The sequence below is a fragment of the Syngnathus floridae genome, chromosome 15, assembly GCF_059516105.1.
Source record: "Syngnathus floridae isolate MCC-2025c chromosome 15, RoL_Sflo_1.0, whole genome shotgun sequence".
In the NCBI taxonomy this organism is placed as follows: Eukaryota; Metazoa; Chordata; class Actinopteri; order Syngnathiformes; family Syngnathidae; genus Syngnathus; species Syngnathus floridae.
The window spans coordinates 11311331-11337549 of record NC_142427.1 but is presented as its reverse complement, the minus strand read 5'-3'; the positions used below and the strand labels follow the sequence as shown (position 1 = coordinate 11337549).

The following is a 26219-nucleotide window of genomic DNA, read 5'->3' as shown; positions in this document are numbered from 1 at the left end:
TCGTGATAATTGATTAATATTAACTTCTATGGCAATTTGGGCTGCCCGATAAAATAAAAACAGAAGATGGGGAGTTGGACAGGAAACAATATATGATTCGTGAAATTACACAGTAAATATCCAAATATATCCATTTTTTTAAGCACAATGCCATCTGCTGGATGGAGGCTTATGTTGTGTAGCCTCAACAGGCAGAATGCATACCGAAGTAGCCAAACAGCTTGCAAGTATTATTTAATTGACTCCACGCAATGCAGATAAGCACTCGCTGAAATTCAACCACCCTCACAAAGACAGCCTCCTTCCCAGACTGAATCGATAAAAGATGAAAAGATACCTGGCGTCAAGGTTGAGCAAGAAGGTGCAGATGCCATCCAGTTAAGAAGCTGACATTCCAACCATAGCCACCAACTCGATAAGACAAATAAGTGGAGTGTCTTGCAGAGTGAAAGGTTTGCCGGCAGAACGTACATTAATCCTTCCACAACATATCACATCAGTCAAACGTTTGAAACCACAACTCAAACGGACTCCAAAACATTCATTTAAGTGTCCACTTCAAGGCTTTTGTCTAGCTCAAAGTCGTCAGTGACCACTCCCACTTCGGCGCAGCCCTGCACTCATCTGCAAAATTTCCCACAGTGAGTTCCAGTCTGTGATTGACAGGTGACCATTCCAGTCAGCTGTGATAGACTCTGAATTCCAGTCCGGCCAACAAATGGATGGATCGATATGTTTCAGACTGTGGTACAGCAAAGTAAACTAACATTGTGCACAATTGTGTTATTTAATAAAGCTAACCATGCATGTGACTCACACATACAATACTTGACACAAACCACTGAGCACACCGGGAAAAAGCACACATCTCTGCTCAGCACTTATATGGCTGCAGGCCACTTTTTTTTTCTTCTCCATCTCCCTCACCACTTCATATAAATGACACAAGGCTGGCTGCCACATACAGCTGAGGAATGTCAATTTAGTGTGTAGCCTACTGTAAGATTGTGTGACACCAAACACATTATCCGAACGTATACAGCGCGGCGTGATGGATGAGCAACGCACAGGAGAGAGGGTGCCCCTCATCCCCTTGCACTTATTCGGGCAAAAAAAAAAAGAAAAATCAAAACGCCTGTTCACCGCAAGTGATTATTTGCTCATAACGTGCACATCTCTCAGGCAAATTACAGCCATCAATCTTGCTCTGTTTAGTCCCTCTCTCTTCACTTCTTCATCACCTGGCCTAAGTTGGACGGGATTGTCTTGTTCCCGAAGCCTCACTGTGTGGAAGACGGAAGGAGGTGCCCCAATAGATGGCGCTTGCCTATATTTATATTTAATACAGAAGAAGAAGGCCAAAGCGGAGATTCAAACTCTGAACTCTGTTGCAATAAGAACCCAATGTGCTGCTTCAAAACAGGCTCATACAAATATGTGATGAACTCTTCTGTGCCTGCTTGATAGCTAGTTAAATAATTTCAGGCTCCGTTAAACAATACGTCGCACATGATTTGTGTTGGCACTTTCTAATATTGCATTTCAGTCGCAACTTATTTACATGATGCATGCTGGACTAGAGGTTCTGCCTCACAGTTGAGAGGAGTTTGCATGTTCTCCCCATGCTAGCGGCTAATTTGGCTTCCAACCAACATAAAAAAAACATGCATGTTGGGTTTATTGAATTTAATCGAATTGTTCATAGGCATGAATGTGCTTATTTGTCTACAGAATTTGTATCCCCAGCTCTCAGTCAGGTTAAGCTCCAGTTCACTCAGGACACAAATGAAGACCTGCTGTATATAGAAACTGGATGGATGGGTGAATAAACATGTCTCATAACATTTAGAGTGCTGTTTTTGGAGGCTTCCTGACTCAATCCAGGAGAGTTGTCTATGCCATTCCTAAATTGTTTCATTCAGCCAAGGTTGCTGGACTGACATACAGTAAGCCACCATGTGACACAACCTAAATAAATAAATTAAAAAAAAATAAAAAAATTAAATAAAAAAATATATATCTGAAATCTGATTAAATGAAAATATTTGGTTTCCTCACTGTTGCACGCTGACACATGCACGCGCCCTAGCAACACTCGGGCACGTGTGATACACGCTCCACGCACGTGCACGCGCTCAGAGGCGAATCGCGTCACATGCAGATCAGATAGAGAAGACGAAGGGTTTGGTGGAGGGAAGGGGGCGCCTTAAGAGGACAAGCGCACATTTGGTGGCTGATTATCATTATTTATATGATATTATTTTTATGAAGAATGGCTGAGGGGGCGGCGTGGGGTTGGATGGAGCGCAGCCGCCGTGTCGCTTCATAACTAATCATTCACATTCCACTTCAACCACGCGTGAAAGCAGGGTGGGAGGGAAAGGAGGGGGGGGCGATGCAGTGGAGACGATGCATGCACGACTGACGTGCAGCACGCGTCCCCTGCTGGGATGCAAATAAACGGAAGGCAACGCGTGAGTCACTGAAGCCGGGACGCTTATAATTAAACCCCTGTTGCAAAAAAAATAAAAAAAAACACGCGCACAAAAACTCACGCGCACACACACGATCGTAATATTAACCATAATGTCGTTGTTTTTATGCTCATGTGGCGCGCATTAAGTGAGGAGGCTGATGATCGCGGTGGTGGGATGCAGCGGGGGTAGTGGAGGGGTGTGCGTTGGGGGAATGAAAATGTCTTCTGATTTGTAGTTTAACTTGACGACTACAAAAATTATAGGCTGGCTGGTTGGTCGACGAGCCCGTTTTTTCCCTCTCCCTCCCTTGCAGATGCACGCAGCTCGGCGCGCTCAGTGTGGAGTGGCGCGACTGCAGCGGCACATTCACTCCATCCCCTCTCACACACTTCTATTTTCACGCCTATTCACTCTCTCCATAGATCTTTTTTTTAACGCCACGCAGAGAGATTCGTGCAGGATTTAATTTTGATTGCGAGAAGAAAGAAAACAGCGGAGGCACGTCACGTCGGCGCAAGCTGGTGAGCCGCTGTCTCTTTCGACACTCTTATTTAAATTGCACTGGGTGTTCTTAGGAGGGGTGTCACCGTGTCTTTTTAGAGGCGCGTGCATGCATGTCACCTCCTTGAGGGCGCGAGGGTGGGCAATATAATGCAGTCAAAAAAAAAATAATGAGTCCGATTCATTTGTGTTATATTTAGCTACACTTGCAAAGAGATTACAGCAGCGGAAGTTAAATAGTGCTGCATACAGTATGAAAGGGGCGGTCTCGGTAATCTGACATAAAATCCTAACATTCACCCTCCTATGGACGTGTTGAGCGCGCACCATTTGCAAGGTGGAGCGCATTTATAGTTTGGAGTGGGAGAAATTATTATTCCTTTATTTTTGTGATGAGAGTTGACTGAAAGAGAGGAAGAGCGCGAGCGAGACAGCAAGAGCGAGAGAGAAAGAGAGGGAGAGAGAGAGGGAGGGAGAAGAGAGAGAGACCTGCATACATATCGTCTCCAGCAGCCTCCAGCTAGAATTCGTCAGATGTGAGATCACACAGGATTTACTTTCTACCCCCCACCCCCCTTATCATTTTTTTTAATTACCAGTCTGGCTTAAGGAAGATATTCAAAGTTTGAGAAGGGGGATACAAGCGTCTATTCCGAGCCCATCTGCTGTAAGTGTCTCATTTATTACCTCCGTTTTGGATGCTAGACGATGTGAGTTGAGGCTTTTGGGGCGGGGGGGTTGTGGTGGAAGGAGATGTTGTCATTCTGGAGGAAAATGAGGACTTCGGGGGTAAGGTGTCGAGATAGATGGAAAGATAGAAGCGAGAGGTGGCTGGAGAGAATTCAGCACCATGGCCAGCGCCCGGAACAGCGCGCGTCGCTTCATTACGCACAAACCGGATCAGCATGCACGGAGCAGCCTTGTAGTGATGCCAGTTGCATGCTAAATCTTCAAGCCCGGCACCTACTTAGATTCATGCCACATAACATTGTGGCGTTTCTAGAAAAGGGGGTATCATTTGGGGCATGGGATAACTTAGAAAGTGTGCTCTGTCTTTTTTTTTTTTAGGGGGGGGGGATTTTCTCCCTTTTATATAATCTGCATCAGTCTGTAAATCCTTGTCAGCCAGAGGATTTACTTCATTTTTTATAACAAATAATTTTGTGGTGTCCATTGGATCAGATTTGTAAGTAATTCAGGCACACATGAGAGCACATCCATGAAATGTTGTGTTTTTTTGTGTGTGTGTGTGTGTGCATGCTTGCATCATGAGGAGCAACATCCCGTCTTATTGACTGAGGAGGAAGCAAATGCTCTTATTTTATTTAGAGACGGGCGGAAAAGAGAGGGGGGGGTATTGAGGGTTTGATATTGCGGTACGGCGCTCGTTCACATTGCAGGTTGGGGAAAAAGGAAAGAGGCGGTGCACAAGTGCTACCACCGCAACCTAATTGCTTAAGATTGTCAGATTGTGACTAATTGTACGTGTGTGTGCGTGGTAATGATTCCTAACCTCACTCTGATTGTGCGTGTCTTTCTGCTCTGACCTCCAGCAGTGAAAGGTCCTCATATTCAACAATGTGTGAACGGGGCAGCGTGGCCTCGCTGTGCCTGGGGGCTTGCTTGCTCATAGCTCACATCGTCCTGGGAGCCAAAAGGTAATCATGAATATAATGCTCTTTTCTTAAGAAATATATATATACGCATGAATGGCTGTATTGGTTGTTGTATGGCAAAGTGCGCTGTCAAATATTATTTTGTGCTCTTATTTCTTGATGGTTTGGAGCAGATCTGCTGGGGTTGTAAAGTGGGGCATTCCCACAAGACACCTCCAAGCTTGTTATTCCGAGACGATGAGATAAGGAGCTAAAATAGCCACGAGGCTTGTCATAATGGTGTTACATTTTAAAAAATCATGCTGAATGTCACAGGTGACTTTATCGGGGTAGAGTGTGACGTAGTTGTGCTCGTATTTGGATGCGATAACAACAAGACACATTTGTGTGAGATTATATCATAATCTGACTCAACTGCTTGGATTATTATGTGTAATTGTGCCATGAAACACCAACAGTGGCTCAATGAGACATTTGCCAGTAAGGCAAAGCTACAGTTGGAATTCTTCAGCTGCTTGAACTGCAGGAGATGCGCGCCTTGTTGAGGATCAATCAGGGCTCGCCGTGAATTATTCACCAAAAGTGTCACAGTCGACTCCAACGTCGATTCATGTGGAGAAACTGCGGCCTGGCCGTACAATTTACATCAACGCCAAAAAAATAATAATAATAATACATGTTGATGTGAATGATTGCCAGGCATTGACGTCACAAGTCGAATTTCCTTTGTTTCTACATTAGAGGACATCTAATATAAAGCCTTCCACTGCAGCATAATTATCGACTGGCAGCATAATCCAATCTGCTTTTTTGATGTCTCGTACAAAATTTTGAGTTCCCTGGAAAAAATGTCATTAATTAGAAGCATCTAGATGGGATGTACAGTAGCTTGGAGAAAAGGGGAGCGAGCGAGACATCAATGTTGAGCGGCACTGTTGCTGACCTGTAGATGGGGATGGTGCACAATGTTTTATGAAGAAGAAGGCCCCCCTGGCTGCTAAACATGTAGTCCTCCCTGAGCGCCTTTTTCCGCCTGCTTTATTTATTTTCATCACCATGACTTTGGCACGTAAACGCAAGAGCTGCAATGCAAAGCGTGTAAATCTGCATCTGATAGTGGGATGGCTGTCTAAGTAATTTATAGAGGAGTCCTCTATATACCGGCTGCTAATGACTATAATTTATAAGAATATATTCATCTTATTCTGTCAAATGAAATATGATGTACCCCAACTAGCATGGTGGAAGACGAGCAACAAATAATTCCACCATGCATCATGCAGCTGACTACACTACAATATCTATATGGATCACCGCGTATATTAAATTTCCACTTTTACACTAAAGCATGTTATAAAAATGAACAAATTTAAATACCGGAAATGTAAGTTAATCTTTTCCTAGCCAACATTATGAATGCAACATTGGAATGTTTGTGTACACGACAAGATGTGAGAACGTAATCACAGACACCAACATAATCCGTCATAACATATTTCGACCAATGCTGACATTAACACTCATATATTGCATCGCAGTAATCAAAACACCATGAAGGTGAACGGCAAGTTAGAAATTGTGTCGAGTTGAATTTCTTAGCATTCTATTGAGTGTCTCATGTAAAATGTCTTAATGGAAATAGAATGGAAAAGCCCCAGTAGAACTATTCAGGCTGTCGGCGTTATGGGATCATGCTGGCGTCATTTCAGGAATATTAAATAGAGGTGAGGGCTTGAGGTGTATTGTAGCCAGCACCTAATTTAGCCTTGTATACAATATCGCCTTTATTATCATCATTGTTTTGTTATTCTAGAAGAGAATGATGACAAATGATGGGGAATTGATGGCTGCCAAGCATTGCTTTAACCCTTTTACAAAAATCCATGTGTGCCAGGGCGGCAGTATCTGTATTTAGAAAACAAAATGTCCCGCAGCTCGCACTCAATCAGCCTCAATCCCCTCGCTTTGACGGTGAGCCTCATGTCGTTTCTCCCCTCTGTCTCGCTCACCTTTCCGTGACCCTTTCCCGCCTCATCTCTTGCCTTCATTTATGTTTTGTCCTCTCTGAAAGGTTTCTTTATTTTTTTATCCTCACATGCCCCTCTGCTTGCCACTTTTCCCGCCCACAGCCGCCATGCTTTCCCACTTCCCTTCTGTTGCGTCGGGTCCGCCCGCTAACTCATCTCAATGACCTCTCCCTCTCCTTGGAGCTGTTGGGCGAGAAGAGCTTGTTTCCAAACACTGGCTGTTTATTTAGCGGGGGAGCCAGCCTTTTGCCATTGGCGTAAGAATGAAGGAAAAAAAAAAAATGGGGAGCTTATGATTGCTCGGCTGCATTGCGGGAGATATTGCTCCTGGTTATCAGCGCAAACATATGCACATATGCATTGATTCAGGTATGGTATATACATAGATATGCAAATGCACGCACACAAACATTCCAGGTGCTTCCGGCCGCGACGAGTAAATATCTGAAATATTCATACCACATTGTCACCGGTGAGTGTTTTGGCTTGAAGCATTTTGTTTTATGTTCAAGTCCTGCACAGGGCCTCGGTGGTCTGAAAGACCATATTAAGGTATTAATAATGGATTGCAATTTCTCCATGATTGTGCCTACGTGGGCATAGGCTGTGGATTCCGCTTTATACACTCGACATAAAAATGGCTTTAATGCCTGCAAAAGCGTCTCTATTATACCACACAGGGGTAAGATGAAAGAACTCATTGAGGTAAAGGAAGTAGTGGACTAAACATTCGTTGTTATAACAAAAATATTTTTCCCTAGAAAGTATCCAAGGTCAATGTTATTATTTTTTTTTATAAGCAGTCTTTCACTTTTACCTTCAGAAAGCTCGCCTTGCTGTGACCTTAAATTGTATTTTTGGATAGAAAACCCTTAACTAGTCTTACAGTCCTTGATGAATGTCAAATGCCCTTGCACTTTGGAAATATGAACACAGCACCGAATAGCAATTGGGCCGATCGCTTTCATGCTCATCTTTCACTATTGTTGAGTCTTCTTAACGTGCGTCATCATCTATTGTGCACTTCTTCTATCCGAACGGCCTCCATGACTACAGAAATCCTTCTCATTGTTGTCAAACATGAGTCATCTTTTGGGCTTTTTTGGTTGCAACGCCAGTTGCGCTCTTTCTGGCCATGACTTGACATGCTCCTTCCCGCTTTTGGCAGCTCTGGGCAGGACAGCGAGCACAACACTACAGTGTTCACCAAGATCCTAGACAGCCTTCTGGATGGCTATGACAACCGCCTGAGGCCGGGACTCGGAGGTCAGTCACCAAAACAATGCACCATACACAATGTTGGCTTCTTCTGACAGATATGAAAATAGCCCGAAGTGACAGAAAGTTCATTTGTGGGTCCTTTTTTCCAATTTGTCCGCCGTAGACAACATTTAAAGAATCTCTTTCAATGTTTGTATTTTTAAGAATTTAGAGGGGGCCAAGGGGTCCCTCGCCTGCATGTCAAAAGAAACCTAGCTCCGCCAGTACTAGCATTCCCAAAAGAAGCCATTTTATTGTACACTTTATTGCCCTGAAACTAAATGTGAAGTGTTGCGTGAAAGACAGAGGTTTGTGTTGATGCTCTACAGCAGACATTCAAATGATGGGTATGAAGTTCATACCGTTCAAAAATGACTTTGAAATCAGAAGGGATGGGGGGGTTGAGGGATATTCGCAAAGTAAAGCCCATCAAATGTTATGCGAGCACAGTGGCTTTATTTGCAGCACTGTGCAAATTTATGAGGAGATTGAACAGTGCACATAATGGAGCTGACACTGAAGCCAATACTAGCAAAAATGCTTATTGACATCCAAAATGGGCCATTTTTATGATGCTGTTTGCGTGTGTTGAATGGATCCGGGGCCCAAGCCAGGTGGTCTTGCATTAACAGGTAGTCTGGGGGGCTAATGAATGCCACTCACCCTGCCAATTTCCTGCTTCAACAGAGCGTGTAACTGAAGTCAAGACTGACATTTTCGTGACTAGTATCGGGCCAGTTTCGGACCATGACATGGTAAGCTTCTTTTTTTTTTTCCTCCCCTCTTGCCTGTGTAAATGTCACCAGTTTCCCTTCCTCCACTCTATCCTCTTCATTGCTATTTGGGGACCCGGGAGTGGTCTCCTCCTAGCCTTAAGAGAGATGTCTTCATGCCATGATTCATTTCACTAACTGGTGCTGTATTAATAAAACTGTCTCATGTGATATGTATTTGCTTGCCTACAGTAACTAATCCTAGCCGGCATAAATGCCAGCGCCGCCCCCTCTGCATGCGATGATCGTGACCACTAATGTTCACTGTGTGATTTGTTAGCTTGCAGGAGTCCAAATATTACATTCAAGTGACTTTAGACTAAACTCCAGATCAGCTTAACACAGTCTCTTGAGAATTTAGTTGAAAAATCATACATGATACTATATTCCAATTGAACTGGAGGATTTACGAGCTATGTGAGCTTGCCAAACAAGCCATGCGCAAATCCCAGTAACACAAACATGGCAGGCTCTATTTTGTCTGCAAAAATTTAAATGTAATCAAAGGCAAGATTTGATGACAGAAAAAGAATATTTTTCAGTGAGCCCTCACCTACTTATAACCAATTAACCTTATCCAACCACTACTCATCTGCTAAGAGCATGCATGCATTACTTTTGGCATCATCTTTGGCATCAATTGACATGCAGGCCAGATGAAACATCTGAGGGACAATTCCACACAATTTCCTTCCTCCAATACCTTCTCTTTTTCAATTCTTAGTAATTATCTCACTGAGGCTTAGTGGCTGCCCTATAATTTTAACAGGCTCACTTTACTGTGCTGAGTAGCTTTGTAGAACCATTCAGATCGTTTCTCAACTCGAGTCACGAGCCTGCTTCAAAATCTGCTCGGGCACTTTCTTTTTGGTACCATTCCAATTTGGCTTGCTTGGAAAATCATCTCTCGTGACAATTTGCTAACCTACCAATGTACCCCATGACCGGAAACGGAATAATGCTTAATTTGTCAAGCCACCATATGCAACTGGACACATCACGCCTATGAAGAAAAACTAAAGAATGTTTTTTTTTGTAAAGAGTCAGTGATTATACGCTTGAACTAGGAAGGCATTCTATTTCGTTCCTACAAGGCGGAGCACCTCCACATACTAAATCCTTGGCTAAAGCCGTTAACATGAAGAGACAGCTACCAGCAGGGAAAGTAGGCCGAGGCCAGCGTATGAAAGTCAGAGTCAAACTGAGAGCTTGTCAAAGGGTAAAGACGTGGGGGTAAAAAAAAAAAAAAAAAAAAAAAATACTCTAGGTTTACATTTACAGGGACTGGTGTCAACACTGCGTCTGTCCTTTTATCCCATTGCAGGAGTACACCATTGATGTATTCTTCAGACAGAGCTGGAAGGATGAGAGGTTAAAGTTCAAAGGGCCCATGGCTGTGCTGCGTCTCAACAACCTGATGGCCAGTAAAATCTGGACGCCCGACACGTTCTTTCATAACGGCAAAAAGTCTGTGGCCCACAACATGACCATGCCCAACAAATTGCTGCGCATCACAGAGGAAGGAACTCTGCTCTACACTATGAGGTACGTTGCCATGATGCATGTCCGTTTCGGAAAATATCAAAAGTATACTGGCGAAAATGTCCACAATGCAGTATGATGCACTAAGCAAGGATTGCAGGACATTTAGCATGTTTACTGGAAGGGGGGGTTGCTGTCACAGATGAGGGAGATGAGGGGACGGATGAAAGATTAGTGTGTCACGACTGGCCTGACATGCTGTTTTTCTGCAAGCTGTCACAAAAGAGAAGCTCAGAGGGAAAAAAAAAAAAAAAGACCCTTTCTGCAGTTCAGAGGAATAGACACTGTTTGACAGCCTCCGATAGACTGGAGGCAAACAAAAACAGTACACCACATGTTCTTGTTTGCATCTCTAATCATCTTCTCGTGCTTTAGGCTGACTGTGAGAGCTGAATGCCCCATGCACCTTGAAGACTTCCCAATGGACGCCCATGCCTGCCCACTCAAGTTTGGCAGCTGTAAGTGCTCTCTGGAGACGACACAACATCTACATATATTTAGGAGAACAGAATTGTTACAAAAAGTGATTCATTCCATTTTGACGTCACTCGTCCCATTTCAGAATGCACACAGTCACTCCAAGATCCAACTTCACACGATTTTGTGTGAAAGGCACATACTGATAAATATCGGGTGTTTTAAGCAGCTTGGAAGCACCGGCTTCTTTGGAAACTGCCTTTGATAGAGACTATAAATATAGAGGCTCTCCTCCCCTAATTTAGAACAGAGGAGGAAGTCTTTTGGATTAAAGATGATATCTAAGAAGAAGACGATCGCGTTCCTACTTTTCGGCTTTTCTCCATGACATAACTTGACTGGAAATCTCCGTGAAGGTCATCTAGGACAGATTACAGCTCATGTCTTGATCTTGTGCTGCATACGTGGTATAGAAAACAGATAGATGGATGAATCATGATCTGGAAGCATGAGTGATAAGGAACGACAACATGAGAGCAGATGTTCTCCCAGAGGAAGTGTCCGCAAAGCCCCCCCTCGGTCTTCTTTGACCCTGCCAGGCCATGGAAGTCTCTGCCAGACGCTGGCAGGCAAGCAACGTGTGGACCTTGTGTTTATCCAAGGCAGCGCTCTTTGAAAAATGTCCAGAGCAGCTCAGCAGCTGCTCACTGCTAACAGCTACCCACACCTTGTGCTTGAAGACGCCGTAACAAGAATGATAGAGGTTGGAAACAAGAATAGCCAATGAGCAAAAAGGCTGCACGCTCCTCTTGGCAATTGTCGGACATCCGAGCAACACGAGCGAGAGGACCCTTCTTCGGCCGACACCCGTGGACCCACCAACCCCCGACTTGTCTCTAAATTGAATCCAGTCCCTAAATATTTCAGTGTTTAGCTCTTTGCCTTCTGCTGCAGTCTGCAGCGAGACCATCCTTTCCTCAGCAGTGGTCGAGCCACACTGCAGTTTTGACAGGTTGGCTGGCCGTAGGCGAGAAAACACTGACTTGGCTCTTTTGAGGTCATGCCATGCTGTTGGGATGGTGTGCGTTTGTGGTCCTTATAAAGTTGGAGGACGACTTGATGTGACATAACACCAAATCCCCAAAAATTGAGGCTAGTTTTGCGGGGCTAAATCTACACATACTAGATAATAGATTTTTTTTTTTTCTCGTCCCTTGTTAGATGCTTACACTCGAGCAGAAGTGGTGTATGTGTGGACCAAAGGGGCCGACCAGTCTGTGGTGGTGGCAGATGACGGTTCAAGGTTAAACCAGTATGATCTGATGGGACAGAGCGTGGATTCTGGAGTGGTGCAATCCAGCACAGGTATGTCGCATTTTGGTTAAAATTTAAAATGGTGCAGTATCACAGTCAAATGCCGCAGTCAGAAATTATGTATTGGATCATGTGTGACTTTTTTTTCTGGTCCGATGGTTAAACTGCCATGTTGTGCAAGAAAATATACGCATTATATATAACTATAGTGTGTATAAATCATTCTGACACGGAAACATTTGTCTTACTTATTTGTCATCACCGACCGCACAAACGCTGTTTTAGGATGTACTCAGAATGAAACAATTTGATGTCTTCGTCTCTGTCACAAGCATCCATTTTTCATTTTAGAGAAATGACAGGGCGTGCCCTAGATTTGGAATTCCCTTACTGGCCATTCGAGTTGCTTTTTCCACCAACTCCTTTTTGGGTCTACTGATACTGGCAAACATGAGTTACTGTGCAAAATGGGTCATCTGGTCACCAATTTTGGATGGGCTGAATGGAGTGATTAAGACCTGACTACCCCAAATCATTCAGTTTTGGAGGGGGTGACAAGCACCCAAGTTGCAATGGCCAAGCATCTTTCAAAAATGAATAATGAAATAAGCCAGATCATTCCGAGGCTGTCAACAATGATTTTGGTTTTTGAATCCCATTAAAGGGTCACACAACAACGGCTGGTCAATCAACCTCTGACAACACAAATAGAATCCTCAATCTGACTTGTTTAAACATGGTTCTTCTAATTATTTTCAGAGTGAGTCAGCATTTGACTATCTGGTTGGACCACACTTTCTGAGAACCACCCAAAGGCATTTAACAAGCCATCCTATTCTCAAGGCATATCATTTGGAAGACAGATTAAAAGTCAAAGTCATATACGTTGCACTAAAAGACGATCCTTGACATTTTCCCGTTTGCTCCGCAGGCGAGTACGTGGTGATGACGACCCACTTCCACCTGAAGAGGAAAATTGGCTACTTTGTGATTCAGACATATCTGCCCTGCATCATGACAGTCATCCTCTCGCAGGTGTCCTTCTGGCTCAACAGAGAGTCCGTCCCTGCCAGGACTGTCTTTGGTGAGTCCTCTAGTACCTTCTTTCATTATTTTCATTCATTCATGGGTTGGAAATGATTCCAAAAACAAAGCATGGAGATTAGCAATAACTAGCTGCTCATAAATGGCTGGTGCGTGGCGACTTCCTGGAGTCTCCGCTGGTTGCCTGGCAACTCACTTGTATCGATCTTCCTCATCTGACACACTGCACCGAAGCTAATCAGCATATTCCCGGCATATCACACGTGTCCCCGAACCACTGCCTTGGAGCCTACGTGACATATTTAAGCTTATCTTTGAATTGCCTATTAAAGCCACAATGCGACAAGATATTTCTATTCTGTTCCATTCTGCACCGATGAAGGCGGAGGAGCTTTAAATCAGTCGGGGCTGCGGTGAAATTTCAGGCAAAAATGGTGTTTAAGCTCTGAGTGTGTATTTATGCCTATGTGTGTGTGCGTGTGTGTGTAGTCATTAGTGTGTGTGTATCTGTCTGTCACATTCAGTTCTTACATAACAGTGGCCAAAAGGAAAGCTCTTGCTTGCTAGTCTGCAGCATGCTCTGTAGCACAGCAGCAGGCGGAATGTCCTTGAGTTACCTCACGCGACACTCATTTTCCTCTTTTTCTTTCATTCCTTTCTTTTTTCCTCTTCCTCTCATGGATGTCAGTGTTTCCCTTGGCCCACTTTCACTGAAACATTTGCACAGGCATCTGAGTTTGCAGCTATTTTTTTTTTTTTCAACCTAGCATTTTCTGCAATATTCTGGGGTGTGAAATTATTCGTGAGGGTGTATCGCAGCTACCTGTGCCGCTCGTGTGTTGAGCAAGCGAGGGTGGCCCAGATTGGATTTAAACATCCAAAGTATCTAGGTCATGTATGTGTTTCTGCATGCAATCACTGCTGGTTTTTTGCACAGCGGGATAGCAAAGGGGGCAACACATATGGACACAACACACACACACACATTTTTACTGCAGCACATGAGGTAGGTCATTCATGTAATTAATATGTATTATTCTGAGATGGCAGAATAATGAATGCCATGCTCAAAGAAGTCAGTAGAAAAATAAATGAATCATTAAAAAGACAATTCTGGTTTACTAAAATACAACCATAAACTAAGATACTAGCTAAAGTGTTGCCTTGTTAAGCGCAAGGTCTTATTTAGGATATCTTTTTTTTATGAGAGTTGAAATAAGAATGAAGCTAATTATAAGTGCTCTGCTAATGTATATTCAATTTGCATTTGAGTCACTCGCATGGATGTTTGCATTAATCATGTGAAATGTAAAAAGAAAAACCGTGTTAAACATGAAGAGGAACAGAAGTACTTATGAGGAGTCGCGGTTTGAATGTCATGTCTTCTTGTTGACATACAAGCGTAGTCGAGCACGGCTCCCGCTTCTTTCTGATAAAAGACCAAAGCGATTGAAAAATGAATTGAGTGCAAGCATCACTCGCGCTAACATGCATTTGGCTATTGATTAAGATTTCAAAAGCATTAACATTTCATGTCCATTACTGATGAGGGTGCTTAGAACATCCACTACCTTCACATCTTCACTTTTAAAACAGAATGAGTTTTGCCAACTCAGGGTCTAAAACATAAGTTCTTTGGATCACCCAAAAAAATTAAATTAAAATAAAGATTTTTTGTTCCAGAGAAGAGCAGTTCCACATTACTCGCTTAGGTATACATCATTCTTATTCAAAGCACACCCTGCCTTTGTTTTACGCCACAAATCAAAGTATGCACCGCTGTTAAGCTTAATTTGTGCTCTGTGATCAGACGTGTCCGACACGAATGCATCCAGACTCATTAACGTGAGCAAATGCGGCAACGAGGGAAAGAAAAAAAACATGGTTTAAATCATGTGACGAGAAAGCTCAGTCTCACCAAATCAAGCCTGAGGCAATTTTCAAACACAGCAGTAGGGAGCCTTATTTACTGTATCATTGTGCTGATAAACATCGGATTAGCACAAATGTTCCAAACTTTTCCACTTTAGTCAGAAACTATTTTTCATTTAGGCCGCTATAATAGTTCAGGAAATGTTCCTTCCGAGAGAGGTTCAGTCTGGTAAGATAAAATGGACTGTTCCGCCGGTGAGTAGTATACCTGTCCTACTTCTAACTGTTCTTTTGACCTCATTCCACATTTTGCTTGTCATGTTTAATTGGTAACACACTCAGTCAAATCACCGTCAGTGGCAAATATTTGGCCAGAACCGGCCAGGCAGAGAGCAATGGCGAGTACAGCCATTTTTCTCTAAAGGTCCACTCTCACCCACAGAGATTTGTTCTGTGTGGCTGCGATCCAGTAGCTGAGTGGGGATTAACTGAACGTTGTCATTTCAAGGGTACGCAATCAAGTGCTCAGGGGGGAGAACCCAAGTGGGGGAGCAAATATCAGTTAGATCAGTAATTAACACGCAACATCGAAAGCAATGCATCATACTTTGTGTACAGAATGCAGGTCATAGCATTGGAGTTGAGATCTCAACTACAATCAAATTGTTTTCATTTATCGGTACATATTAGGAAATCCAGAATAGCCATTAATGCACAGGAACAAAGACAATGATTGATTTATTATTTTTAATCCGTAACTTATCCACACAAACAAACGAAGATAAGAAATCCAACTTGTCAAGCTTAGCAAAATTGTATCAGAAAGTGTTTAAATGAGTGCACCACATTTGATTTTTGCTTGCCTGTAGTCAAACATGTCCTTGCCTGAAGCAGCTGTAAAATAGTCACTTGAACTTATCACCTCAAATTTGTCTTGTTCCCATCTGTGCTGAAAATAGTGAAAATACTCGGAAAGCGTTTAGCCTGAAATGATGCTACAGCTCTAATACTGTCTAGTGTAACTAATCACAATTTACATTGTGAAAATGAAATGAATTTAAAGATGGCACCCCTTTCGCAATGATGACACTAAGCCAAATAATTTGGTACAATAAATCCCTTAGTAGCGTTTCCACTGCGAGTTTTCATGTGGGATGAGGACTGTTAAATGTGCCAATGAATGAATAGCGTTTCGTCATAATTGAAGGAAGAATGAGACAAATAGAATAACAATCTCAAGGTATAAGAGGGGGCACACATGATATATTTAACATCTTAACCCATTTCTATCATAAAAAAAAAAAAAAAAAGAATACGCAAGGCTTAGCTTATTTTGTAATTTTCCACAAAAATGCTTCTCCGATTGTCTGTCTGAAATAAGACAATGGAGGAGTGTTTGTTTCCATGGTGACAGAACTAGTAAAATATATATGATTGGCTTTTTTTTATGAGGACTTGCGTAATACACGGGGGGGGGGTTCAGCCAGCATCCTCCCCCACAAAATTAAATGATTTACTCTGCAAACGGAGGGATTGACAACATTCCGAGGACTCCCACTGATGCGTGCACTCGCCTCCCATGCGCGCTTCCTAATATGCATGCACGGCAGGCCTTCATCCACCTCCACCCTGGCACATGCATTCATCTCCAAATCCACTCATGTCCAAGTTTAAATACATTAGCCATCCATCTATTTAATGTGTGGAGAAACAATATGAGAGGTGGCGATGTGTTGTACCTGGCACGACCATTAGCACACATGATTGCTGGCACAGGAGCTCAGCGCTGGATGCGCGCCAGCGGGAAACGCTTTGGCACTCTATCTACATGAGCTCTGGCGCTACGGTGACTCTTAAGAAATTGTGACAAAGCAAGCTGCTGCTTTTACTCACATTGCACACATATTACATATTGGGTTTTTCGTGAAACAGAGTGTGGCCTCGCCCCTCCCTCATTCATTCCTCATCTTCTACCACAAACAAATTGGAAAAAGTTACATTCGTCCTTGTTAGGCAGTCGCCTTTGTTAGCCTACAACAGCTCCAATGGTAATTAGAAAAGAAAAGAGGGAAATAATTGTTCGGTCTCACATGACTGAAGGCCCTGAGGATGCAGAGAAAATGCGGGAATGAGTGCCGAGTCTGGAATTTTAATGTCACTTTTTTATTTGACTTCCCTTCATTAGGAAAGAGCACTAAAGTGTTAAAGTTCCTTGAGGGAAGGGATACATATTGATGTTTTAATTGTATGGTTAAAGCGGTACAATGTACTTTTTTCAATCAATTTAGAATCTGTTTTGGATGTAAAAAAAATATATCAAACATGCAGAAGAGACTGCAGAAAGCTAAATAAATAATGACGACCTACTTATTCCCTTTGATTCACAACAAATGTGAGAAATGCATGACCACGCACCCGTGCACCAGCTATGCAAATGTCGCAAATCCATCAGAGGGGTCCCTGCTTCGTTCTGGTTAAGTGACTAATCACTTATTTGGCTCTGATTAATGAGAACATGGTAATCATACTTTATGCTTCATGTCACAAGCAAATCCAAAAGCATGTGAAAACGAGCGTGGGAGGATGAGGAGCACGTGATTCATGCTTTTACCGCTCGTGTCATCAGAATGGATGCAGATGAAACATCCTCCAAATGCTTTCCAAATAAACATACTGTAAAGCAAACTGATATTTAGACAGATGTTTGGATCGGGGTATTTTGTCGCAATGGGCCCACCGTACCCTGCTGCTATTAAACAAATTCATGAATTGTAAATATGCATTTATAAATGACAATTAGGGCAATCATATGAGTAATAATAAATCTAGTTCCAATTAAAATGGCGCAGCTTTAATGCTATTGCGTTAGTTGAAAGATGCATGAATGAATTGATAGCCTGAAAATGAACCATTAGCCATTTTGTGTATAATAAAACAGACTGTTCAAAATGAGACGAGAGAACAGCCATGTTTCTTTTTTTTTTGGTCCAATGTGAATAAATTAATAATTATCTGTGCTCACCTTTAAACATTATTGGCCATGTTTTTTTGAAATTACATGGTTTTGTCAATGTATAATAATAATAATAATAATAATAATAAACTGCACATTAGGGGAAACCAACCAGTACAGCAAATATGTCAAATATTATTATCTAACTTCAAATGTCACCTAAGGTGCACTGTTGAAAGGCATATTATCTGGAATGCATCACAATGAACAGCTTAACCCTGTTCAGATATGATTGTAGAATGTCGCCATGTATGTAGCGTGCACACATACATGTACAATATGCGTATGGGAGTTGTCATTATGTCATGTTTCATATTTCTACCTGTACAAGCCATCTGTTCACATCCTGAAATTGCTCGATGGCTCATGTTTGCTGTGTAAACATCTGCACTGTTCCATTCTGTATGGAAGCTTGACTAGAACTGCCCTCGACCCACTTCCTCTGATTCTCTGCACGGTTTCTAATGTAGTCAGTGACTGATTGGGCAGTGTCGACAACACGCGGCAACTATTATTTTGCATAGCTTTTGCATTTTTCTCTTATTTTTCTTCTGGTGCATTTTGCACAGCTATGCGGGATGTTCTCCAATTCGTCAGCCGCAGTATCCCTGAGGACAAGCGCATGTTGCGGCTGCATCTGGGGACATCTCCACCTTTTGCGAGTCTATTAAAAGAACGAGCTGCACGGGCGCACAGCTGCTCCGATAGATTCATACAAATGTATCGCGAGTCCACGCTCGAGTAGAAAAGCTACGACTCCCACATCTTTGGTCATGAATTATTTAGATGTATGGAGAAGTGTTAATCAGAGCTTTCCAGGTCATTTTTTGTTTGGACAGGTCACTGATTAGGCCAACATGGAAGTTACCATGGAGACATATTCATTTGTGTTTGTGCTGTGGTCTACAGGAGTGACGACTGTCCTGACCATGACTACCCTCAGTATCAGCGCCAGGAATTCGCTCCCCAAAGTGGCCTACGCCACGGCTATGGATTGGTTCATCGCCGTGTGCTACGCCTTCGTCTTCTCGGCCCTAATTGAGTTTGCCACCGTCAACTATTTTACCAAGAGAGGTTACGCCTGGGATGGAAAAAGCGTGGTGCCAGAGAAGGTATTTGTGATCTTACTTTCTTTCTAAACTGCTTGAATCACAGGGGAGAGTCTGCGAGGTAATGGCATTATAAATTGTCCTCATTTCCCGTGTCTTAATGTCTATTTCAACAAGATTTGTGGAGCGGGTTTCGATTGGTTTGCAAAATGGTGTCAGATGAGAAAGGACGCTTCAGACTTTTTCGCACACGGGGGGCAGTTAGCGCTTAACTGCTGTGGGAGCGGCGGCGGCAGCAGCAGGCTGGGAAACATTCAGTTGTCATCGCATAGAAAATTCAATTTGTGTAACATGACGTGAACATTAATAGTTTAGTGTTCATCTCGTGCTTTCTGCTCCACTTGTCCGTGAGCAGCATTTAGCGGCGCAACGCTGCTTCCGAGGACTGTTTTTTTTTTTTTTTCCTCAGACTTATTGATTTATATGAATCATTAGGTTGCTGATGACGCAATGTCAGCGTTAAGCATTATTCATCTTCAAGCCTTTGCTTATGATTTGCTCTTTCATCAAATTGACATTTTAACAATGACACATTATTATGGAAATGTGTCATTTTCGCCAAATTTGGATGTGGGACCAATTATAGTGTTTAGAGGCAAACTACTAAAAAAGAAAAAACAATCAACAATCCATTCTGTGACACTGTCTGACTTCTAATTTGGTCTTATTCCAAAAGCCATTTTATGACTGGAGATTGAAAAACCCTCGTTAACTGTCCAGGCATTTTTTTTCATGATAACATTGTAAGGAATGGATGTTATTAAATATTGTCTCAAGAACTCATGGATGGCGGCCATACGCTGATCCCTCTCTTTGTTTTTCTTTCCTCATCAAACCAACTCAGCAAAAGAAGAAGAAGGAGTCCATGCTGAAAAAGAACAACACAACAGCGTACCCGGCCGCCACTGCTACAGCCTTCGCTCCCAACATTGCCAGGGACCCTGGTTTGGCCACCATTGCCAAAAGCGCCCCTCCACCTCCAACTGAGCCCAAGGAGGAGCCCAAGCCCAAGCCCCCAGAGGCCAAGAAAACCTTTAACAGCGTGAGCAAGATCGACAGGATCGCCAGAATAGCCTTCCCTCTGCTCTTTGGAACCTTTAACTTGGTCTACTGGGCCACCTACTTGAATAAGAAGCCCAAACTGCAGGGGATGACTTCACACTAATCCCTTGTTGGCTCCTTTTCAATTCTACCTATCTAACTTTCATTTTCTTTGGTATTCCTCAAAAGAAAAAAAGAAAAACAAACGTGTTTATTTTCAGACAAACATGATGTCCATGCTGGTTTGAATTCCCAGTCGTTGCGTTGCTTCTGTTTATCTACTACAGTTTGAAGATTTGGAGAAAATAACTTAGAGAACAAACAATAACTAAAAAGGAAAAAAAAAAAAAGGAGCGAGATGTAGACACTTTTAAAGGGGTTGTTGTTCAGGTGCGGGATGATGCTTTTAAGAAAATGCTAGCGTAAATATTTAGCCGAGAGGAGAATGCTATTCCACAAATACACCGAGCCCAATCTTGTCTTGGGCTTTATCCTTTGTACATTGTATATTTTCTTATTTTGCAGGGCTCCAGTTCTAATCTTTGCCGCGGGAGTCCCGAGAGTTATTACCATTTGAGGTAGGGATAGATAAATAAATACAACAAATGTGCTTTTGATGAGGGAGACAGTGCAACTATTTATTGCGTCCGTTGCAACAACGTGTAACTAACTGCCCAAGATATTTGCAATATTGCAACAACTGCTCATCTAAGTAACATACTGGAGGCTTGGCAAAGGACAAAGTGACAAATACAAAACGCAAAATATGCTGTCCGTTAGAAACAGTCAAGGCCATTTCTCATGATGTTTCTTCGAGTATCACTGTATTTCCGCAAATAGTATCCGAGGCTCATCTATTTAACTGCTTACGGGGGGAGTTCTGTTGATTTTCCAACATGGTAATCAATATCTTACATTTCATGTTATGATGGAGAAATGCTGATCATGAAATACGGCGCAGGGAACCCGTTTACAACATTCAGTAAGACGCCACTGTAAATAATCTGAGATCATGTTTGCAGTAGGTACTGCTGTTTTGGTTCACAACTCAGTTCCGACAAGCTCAGCAGTTGACTTTTTTTTTAAAGTATGTCTATTAGGGTCACTATTTGAGGAAATAAGTTACAAACGTTGATGCTGTCTAATCAAACACATGTATCCTGCCCAACCTGACCATTTGGAGAGAAGATGGTCTGTATAATATGAAGAGTACTGCCAAAATATTATATTTGAGTGGTTTGTGCCAAAATGCCCAATAGTGGAGAAATAAAATGGTTTTACTTTTCTTATCATAATCTACAAACTAGCTGTCAGTCAGGTTTTAAAGCAAAGTGATTTTTTGTTGTTGTTGAATGCAACATACATAAGCAACAAAATAACACTGGTGGACTAGCTTTGAAAAAAAATAAGAAACAGTACACTTATATAATCCATAAGTCCCATTTGTGAAATAAAACGTCACTTGAACTCAAAATGTGGCCAGGTTACAAACCATTTTGGGCTTAGCAATTTTTTGATTGGTGAGAAGAGCTTAAAAGGCTTTCACCATTGCTCAGTCCAGTCAGCAGGTTGCATCCATCGTCCTATTAAAGAATGCATTATCTTATTAGTGTATTGATGCTAATAATGGCCATTCCTATTGGCACACGATTTTTTCATTACTTTAAAAGCTCGGGTCCTGAGGCTTCCAATTGTTCAAACATACTAAATCAAACCCTGCTTGTATCTTATTTACGATTTTTTTTAAGCACAGAGATGACAAACAGCACGTGTATATGCATGGGCAGGGCATCCTTAAAAGAACATCACCATCGCATCGACCGCAGACTTTCATTTCTTGATTCAAAAGACTTCCATTAGCCATTGTTGAAAATAAGTTGGGGTTTGTGCAATAGCAATAAAACACGTCTCAGTGGACACGCCATTCATTTATCTCCAAAAATAGAGTCAGAAAGCAAATCAATCATCTCTGCTTAAAAATGATGACATGTGGTATTTTCCTTATTGCGGTCTTTGTAAATATTCTCAGATGTTAGAGATGTCAATATTATGTTGGAGTAACTAAAGAGTATGTTTAAAAAATACTTGGAGGAGTCATTTTATTTTGTAAGACACATATTATGGTCTATTTTGTGCTATTGGGATTTTTTTTTGCCAGGTTTGTTTCCAACTGATTTTACTTTTTGTCTTGGTTCGCACTGATGTAAAAACGGTGTAAAAAGTAAGAATGTAATGAATTGTCTTCAAACCTAAGCAACATTTTAATTCATTATTTCATTTGGTTGTCATTAGGTGGCGGGGCGGGGCTGATTTTTGCCAAAAAAAACAAAAACGAAAAGTCAAGTTGGGGCGAAAAGTCAACGAGGGGCGAGGCACATTGCGGAAGGAAGTGCCTTTTCCATATATTAAGTGATGATGGCTTTGCTGACTGATGGCACATCTCTTTCACATTTTGTGACCCCCAAAATCTTTTTGCTTTGGTTTCTTTTTTTCTGTGTCCCTCTATTGGTGTTTTGAGTTGAAAATTGTCAACACTCAGAAAGTACCAGCTACACTGCCTTCAGTATCACATGCCCTTTTAGATAGATTTGTTGCTGCTGTGTGTGTGGGTGAGGATGGGTGGGGGCAGGAGAAGACCTTGAGGTGTGATGTCGTAATCTCGGCACAGAGGACTTGTTGAGTCGTTCTATGAAAATGAGTATATTTTTGTAGCATGATGTTCGCCCCTCTTCTGGAGAAAAAAAAAAAACGGTGAAAGGTGACAGGATAGCTTTGTTTTTTTGTTTTTTCTTGAACACTGCTTGCGCTTGTTTTTGTTGTTCTTCCTAATCCAAACATTCTCTCAGCCGTGGCACGGCAAGGTTTCGGAACAGCCCAGTTTTAATTGTGTTAATGTAGCAATATTACTTAGCAAGGGCTTTTCTGAGGACCTCAACTTGAAACTTAGCGAGGGGATGCTTGCCAGCGTAGCTTTACTTCAAATCATATTTTTATTTGTATGCTGCAGATCAAAGTTTTCTTATTTTTTGTCCACACTGAGATGAAACGCATTTGTCACCTCCTCCAAACTATGACGGTTTCTACCCATTATTAACTGAATTGAATTAAAAAGTAATTTCCATTTGTGATTTTATTTTTCCAATTGATTTTTTAAAAATTATTTTCCAATTACAGTATTTAGTTTTTAAGCACACCCTCTGCTTCTCTATCTATTTCAAAATATGTAATTTTATTCATTATTTCTGTTCATTTTAAACCCCAAATGGGAAATGTGGTTATTTATATTTTTTGTTTTAACCTGTCAAAACGGGGATGAGGTTAAAATCTATAATGCTTTTCTTACAATTTGCATTGTCACGATCATCAACATGCCACTTACAAGCTGAGGGGTGAAAAGAAGTGCAACGTTCAGGGTGAAGAGTTGTATAAAGACAGATATAAATTATTGTATGTATGTTGATTATCATGAAGAAAATTCTCTGTCTATATAAATATATATACATATGTAAAATACATGCATACAGTATTTGATTATATTATTGAAGATATTAGCTAAAACGATGAATATTGTTTGTATTTTCAACCTATTGTTATGCATTTTGCACATTTAGATGAACAATAACATTACTTGTATGTAGTCGGCTTCGTGCTATGCAAGGACAGCTTTGAACCACCTATCATCGACCTTGTCTCCATTGTGTTTCAGATTTACAAGCTATTAGAGAGCGGGGTGGAATATAAGAAAAAGAAGCTTAGCTTTTTTTTTTTATATCAGCTGTGCACCCATGAGTTTTTTTTTTTTATGAAACCATGGCTATACAGGGTGACATCAAAGAAAAACCGCAGATTATCTCTTTTGTTTGTGCTTCGGATTTGCCAGTGCTCAGAGAAAATGGCTTTCGTTGTTGATTGCACTTTTTCTCCAGGGTCGTGCAATAAAAGGCGCAAGACAAAAAAAAAAAACTAAAGAAAAAGAAAAGAGTAAATCTGTAAGAAAATCTTCCATTCAAAAAGTTGAGGAACTATATTCTATTGCTGGCCTTGGACTGAAAAGTAACTAAATCGAGATAAATGAAAGAGTCTAGTGATATTTTCAAGGCGGGTCAAGTTTCGCTCCATAGTTATGCGCCACAGAGAGAATGTGAAACAGTGCAATCATGAGCTTCCGACTTTCACTCATTTGCAGAGCTTTCATGTATATATATCACATGTGTTACTTGTCACAATCTTTGCTTGGTTGCTTTAATTTGAAGCCAATGAACATCAGCACTTGTTTTTTTTTTGTTTTTTTGGTTCTTACTGAATATCTACTGGCGTTTTTTTTTTCTTGTGTTCTAATTTTCACTGAAAAACTAACAATGGGGAAAAAAAAAACATTTTCTAAAGCACAAACGATGTGGATATATGGAGAGTACGGACAAAGAAAGGACACTACTTATAGACTCCACTGGGATATGTTGTGGACAGGTTTGGGGTGGGTGTGGATCAAGTGGTGAACCTCCTGTAAATGTTTTCGTTTCTTTCTTTTGGTTATGATATGGCCCTGTAGATTCTGATTCACTGCATTAGTCTTTAAATAAAAAGGAAACAACTGAGTTGAGACTACCGCTGTCTTTATTTGTTTGTATAATCAAAATGAGATTTTAGAATCATCATATTAATTATTATTTGTCGCTTAAAATATATATTCAGTGCAATTGAAATGTACACAAGAGCAGTAATTGCCTATCGCGGCAATGAGAGGATATTATTCTTTTCGCACTTTTCTTCCCTCTCCGCCTCTGCTCTCAAGTGTGCGCCTCATCCCTTTCTTCTCCCACCATGAAGCCGCGGCGCCGTGAGACTTCAGGTGCAGAGGAACGTGCGCTCCTTGCCGAGAAGCATGTGAGCTCTGAGAGCATTATGTAATAAAACTGCTTCTTACTGGCAGAAGAGCACCAGAGGAGATTTTTCTCTCACTCTGTCGGCCTTCTCCTTCTTTTCTGCTTCCACTTCATCGCTTTTTCCCCAAACCACAAGCACAAATTTGGACTCGGGCTCATAACAAGCAGGTATTGTAATCCCATATGGTCTTTTGTGAGCAGAAACTTTCCCTGACAATACGCTCTACCAAACTTTGTTGCTGAATAATTTGAAGTTTATTTTACGCCCATGGTCACGTGCACCAGCAACAAATATTTGTCTCGAGAAAAATACACTAGTAGGCGGTCAAGGTCATGCCAAAGCAACCTGGAGCAAAACCCAGATCATTCTTATTGATCTTTCACTTTCCTTAAAAGAAAATCCATCCTCCCATTTTCTTTTCAAATTTCAGGGGAGCTGCAAAACACTGGGCACATTCAGAGCAGCATATGGCAAACAAATAATAAATAGCGATACAAAAGAGTATTTGAAGAGCTGCAGAATCGTTAACAGCATCATATGCAGCAAGGTAAAGCCATACATGTATCAATAAATCAGCAGAGCACTGCGAATAAATAATACATGAACAAAACAATCCCCATGCATACCGTGCAATCAGCTGTGAATATAAACTCAAAGTAACAACAGTGAGCAGCCTTGTATGCGGCGACGATGGATCAGCAATGGGCACTTAACAAGCAACGGAGTCACAACCAAACATAAATAAATCATCTGTGTACGGACGATTGAGAGCCGCGTTGGTTGCTAGGACTGACAGCAGCAGAAAGGATCTGCAATACGCACCCACCTCCTGCAATGATGTCAAAACAGCTGACCTTCCAGCCCCATTCTGGAAAAATTGCCCCAGCAGACCATTCTCAGTGAGTAGTTGCCTCTATTGAGTCATAAAAAGTCCTCAGGAGGTCCTCTTGTCCACCAAAGGACCTCCTCAGTAATCTGAGTCAGCGCTGGCCTTCTTTGTACAAGGTCTGCTTGCTTGTGGACCAGTCCAGTTGATTGTTCAGGATGTGAACATCTGGAGTTCACTGACTCTTGGACCATTTCATGAATTTGTTGGAACCACAAAGTCATGAGCCGAATGTGTAATGGTTCTAAGATGGTTCCTTGCAGACCGCCGTGTCAGAGACCTCTTGAAGAGGTGGTCTGCCATTTTTATTTAGTTTTAAACTTAGGCTTCACTGCACATAAATTTGAACAGAATAGTAGCAATTTTCCAAATAATTTGGCTTTTGCTTCTTCCATTAAGCTTCAAATTCTCGACCGATTGAAACACACTAAGTGCCTAGCGCC

General features: G+C 41.8%; 2 protein-coding genes across 6 annotated transcripts in view; one reads left to right on the top strand and one right to left on the bottom strand.

Annotated features, from left to right (window-relative positions):
• The window catches only part of gabrb2b (gamma-aminobutyric acid type A receptor subunit beta2b), a 197919-nt gene that overhangs the window by 66190 nt on the left and 105510 nt on the right, over positions 1-26219 (bottom strand). The window lies entirely within an intron of this gene.
• gabra1 (gamma-aminobutyric acid type A receptor subunit alpha1) lies at positions 2759-24601 on the top strand. 4 transcript variants are annotated; one of them, XM_088398674.1, is made up of 10 exons: positions 2759-2998; positions 4532-4636; positions 7790-7887; positions 8569-8636; positions 9979-10199; positions 10572-10654; positions 11835-11978; positions 12859-13011; positions 18766-18968; positions 19810-24601. In XM_088398674.1, the coding sequence occupies exons 2-10, from the start codon at positions 4557-4559 to the stop codon at positions 20128-20130; spliced, it is 1371 nt and encodes a 456-aa protein (XP_088254800.1). In that variant the 5' UTR covers positions 2759-2998; positions 4532-4556; the 3' UTR covers positions 20131-24601. The 4 variants fall into 4 exon arrangements, with proteins under 4 accessions (XP_088254800.1, XP_088254802.1, XP_088254801.1 ...); XM_088398676.1 differs by lacking the exon at positions 2759-2998 and adding an exon at positions 3219-3645 and having other exon boundaries at positions 4535-4636; XM_088398675.1 differs by lacking the exon at positions 2759-2998 and adding an exon at positions 3220-3645.

Bases quoted from the DNA above. Each gene is read 5' to 3' on its own strand.
- gabra1 (XM_088398674.1), top strand. From the start codon at position 4,557: ATGTGTGAACGGGGCAGCGTGGCCTCGCTGTGCCTGGGGGCTTGCTTG. The intron at 8,637-9,978 runs GTAAGCTTCTTT...ATCCCATTGCAG, and splicing joins CAGTTTCGGACCATGACATG to GAGTACACCATTGATGTATT. The intron at 11,979-12,858 runs GTATGTCGCATT...TTTGCTCCGCAG, and splicing joins AGTGGTGCAATCCAGCACAG to GCGAGTACGTGGTGATGACG.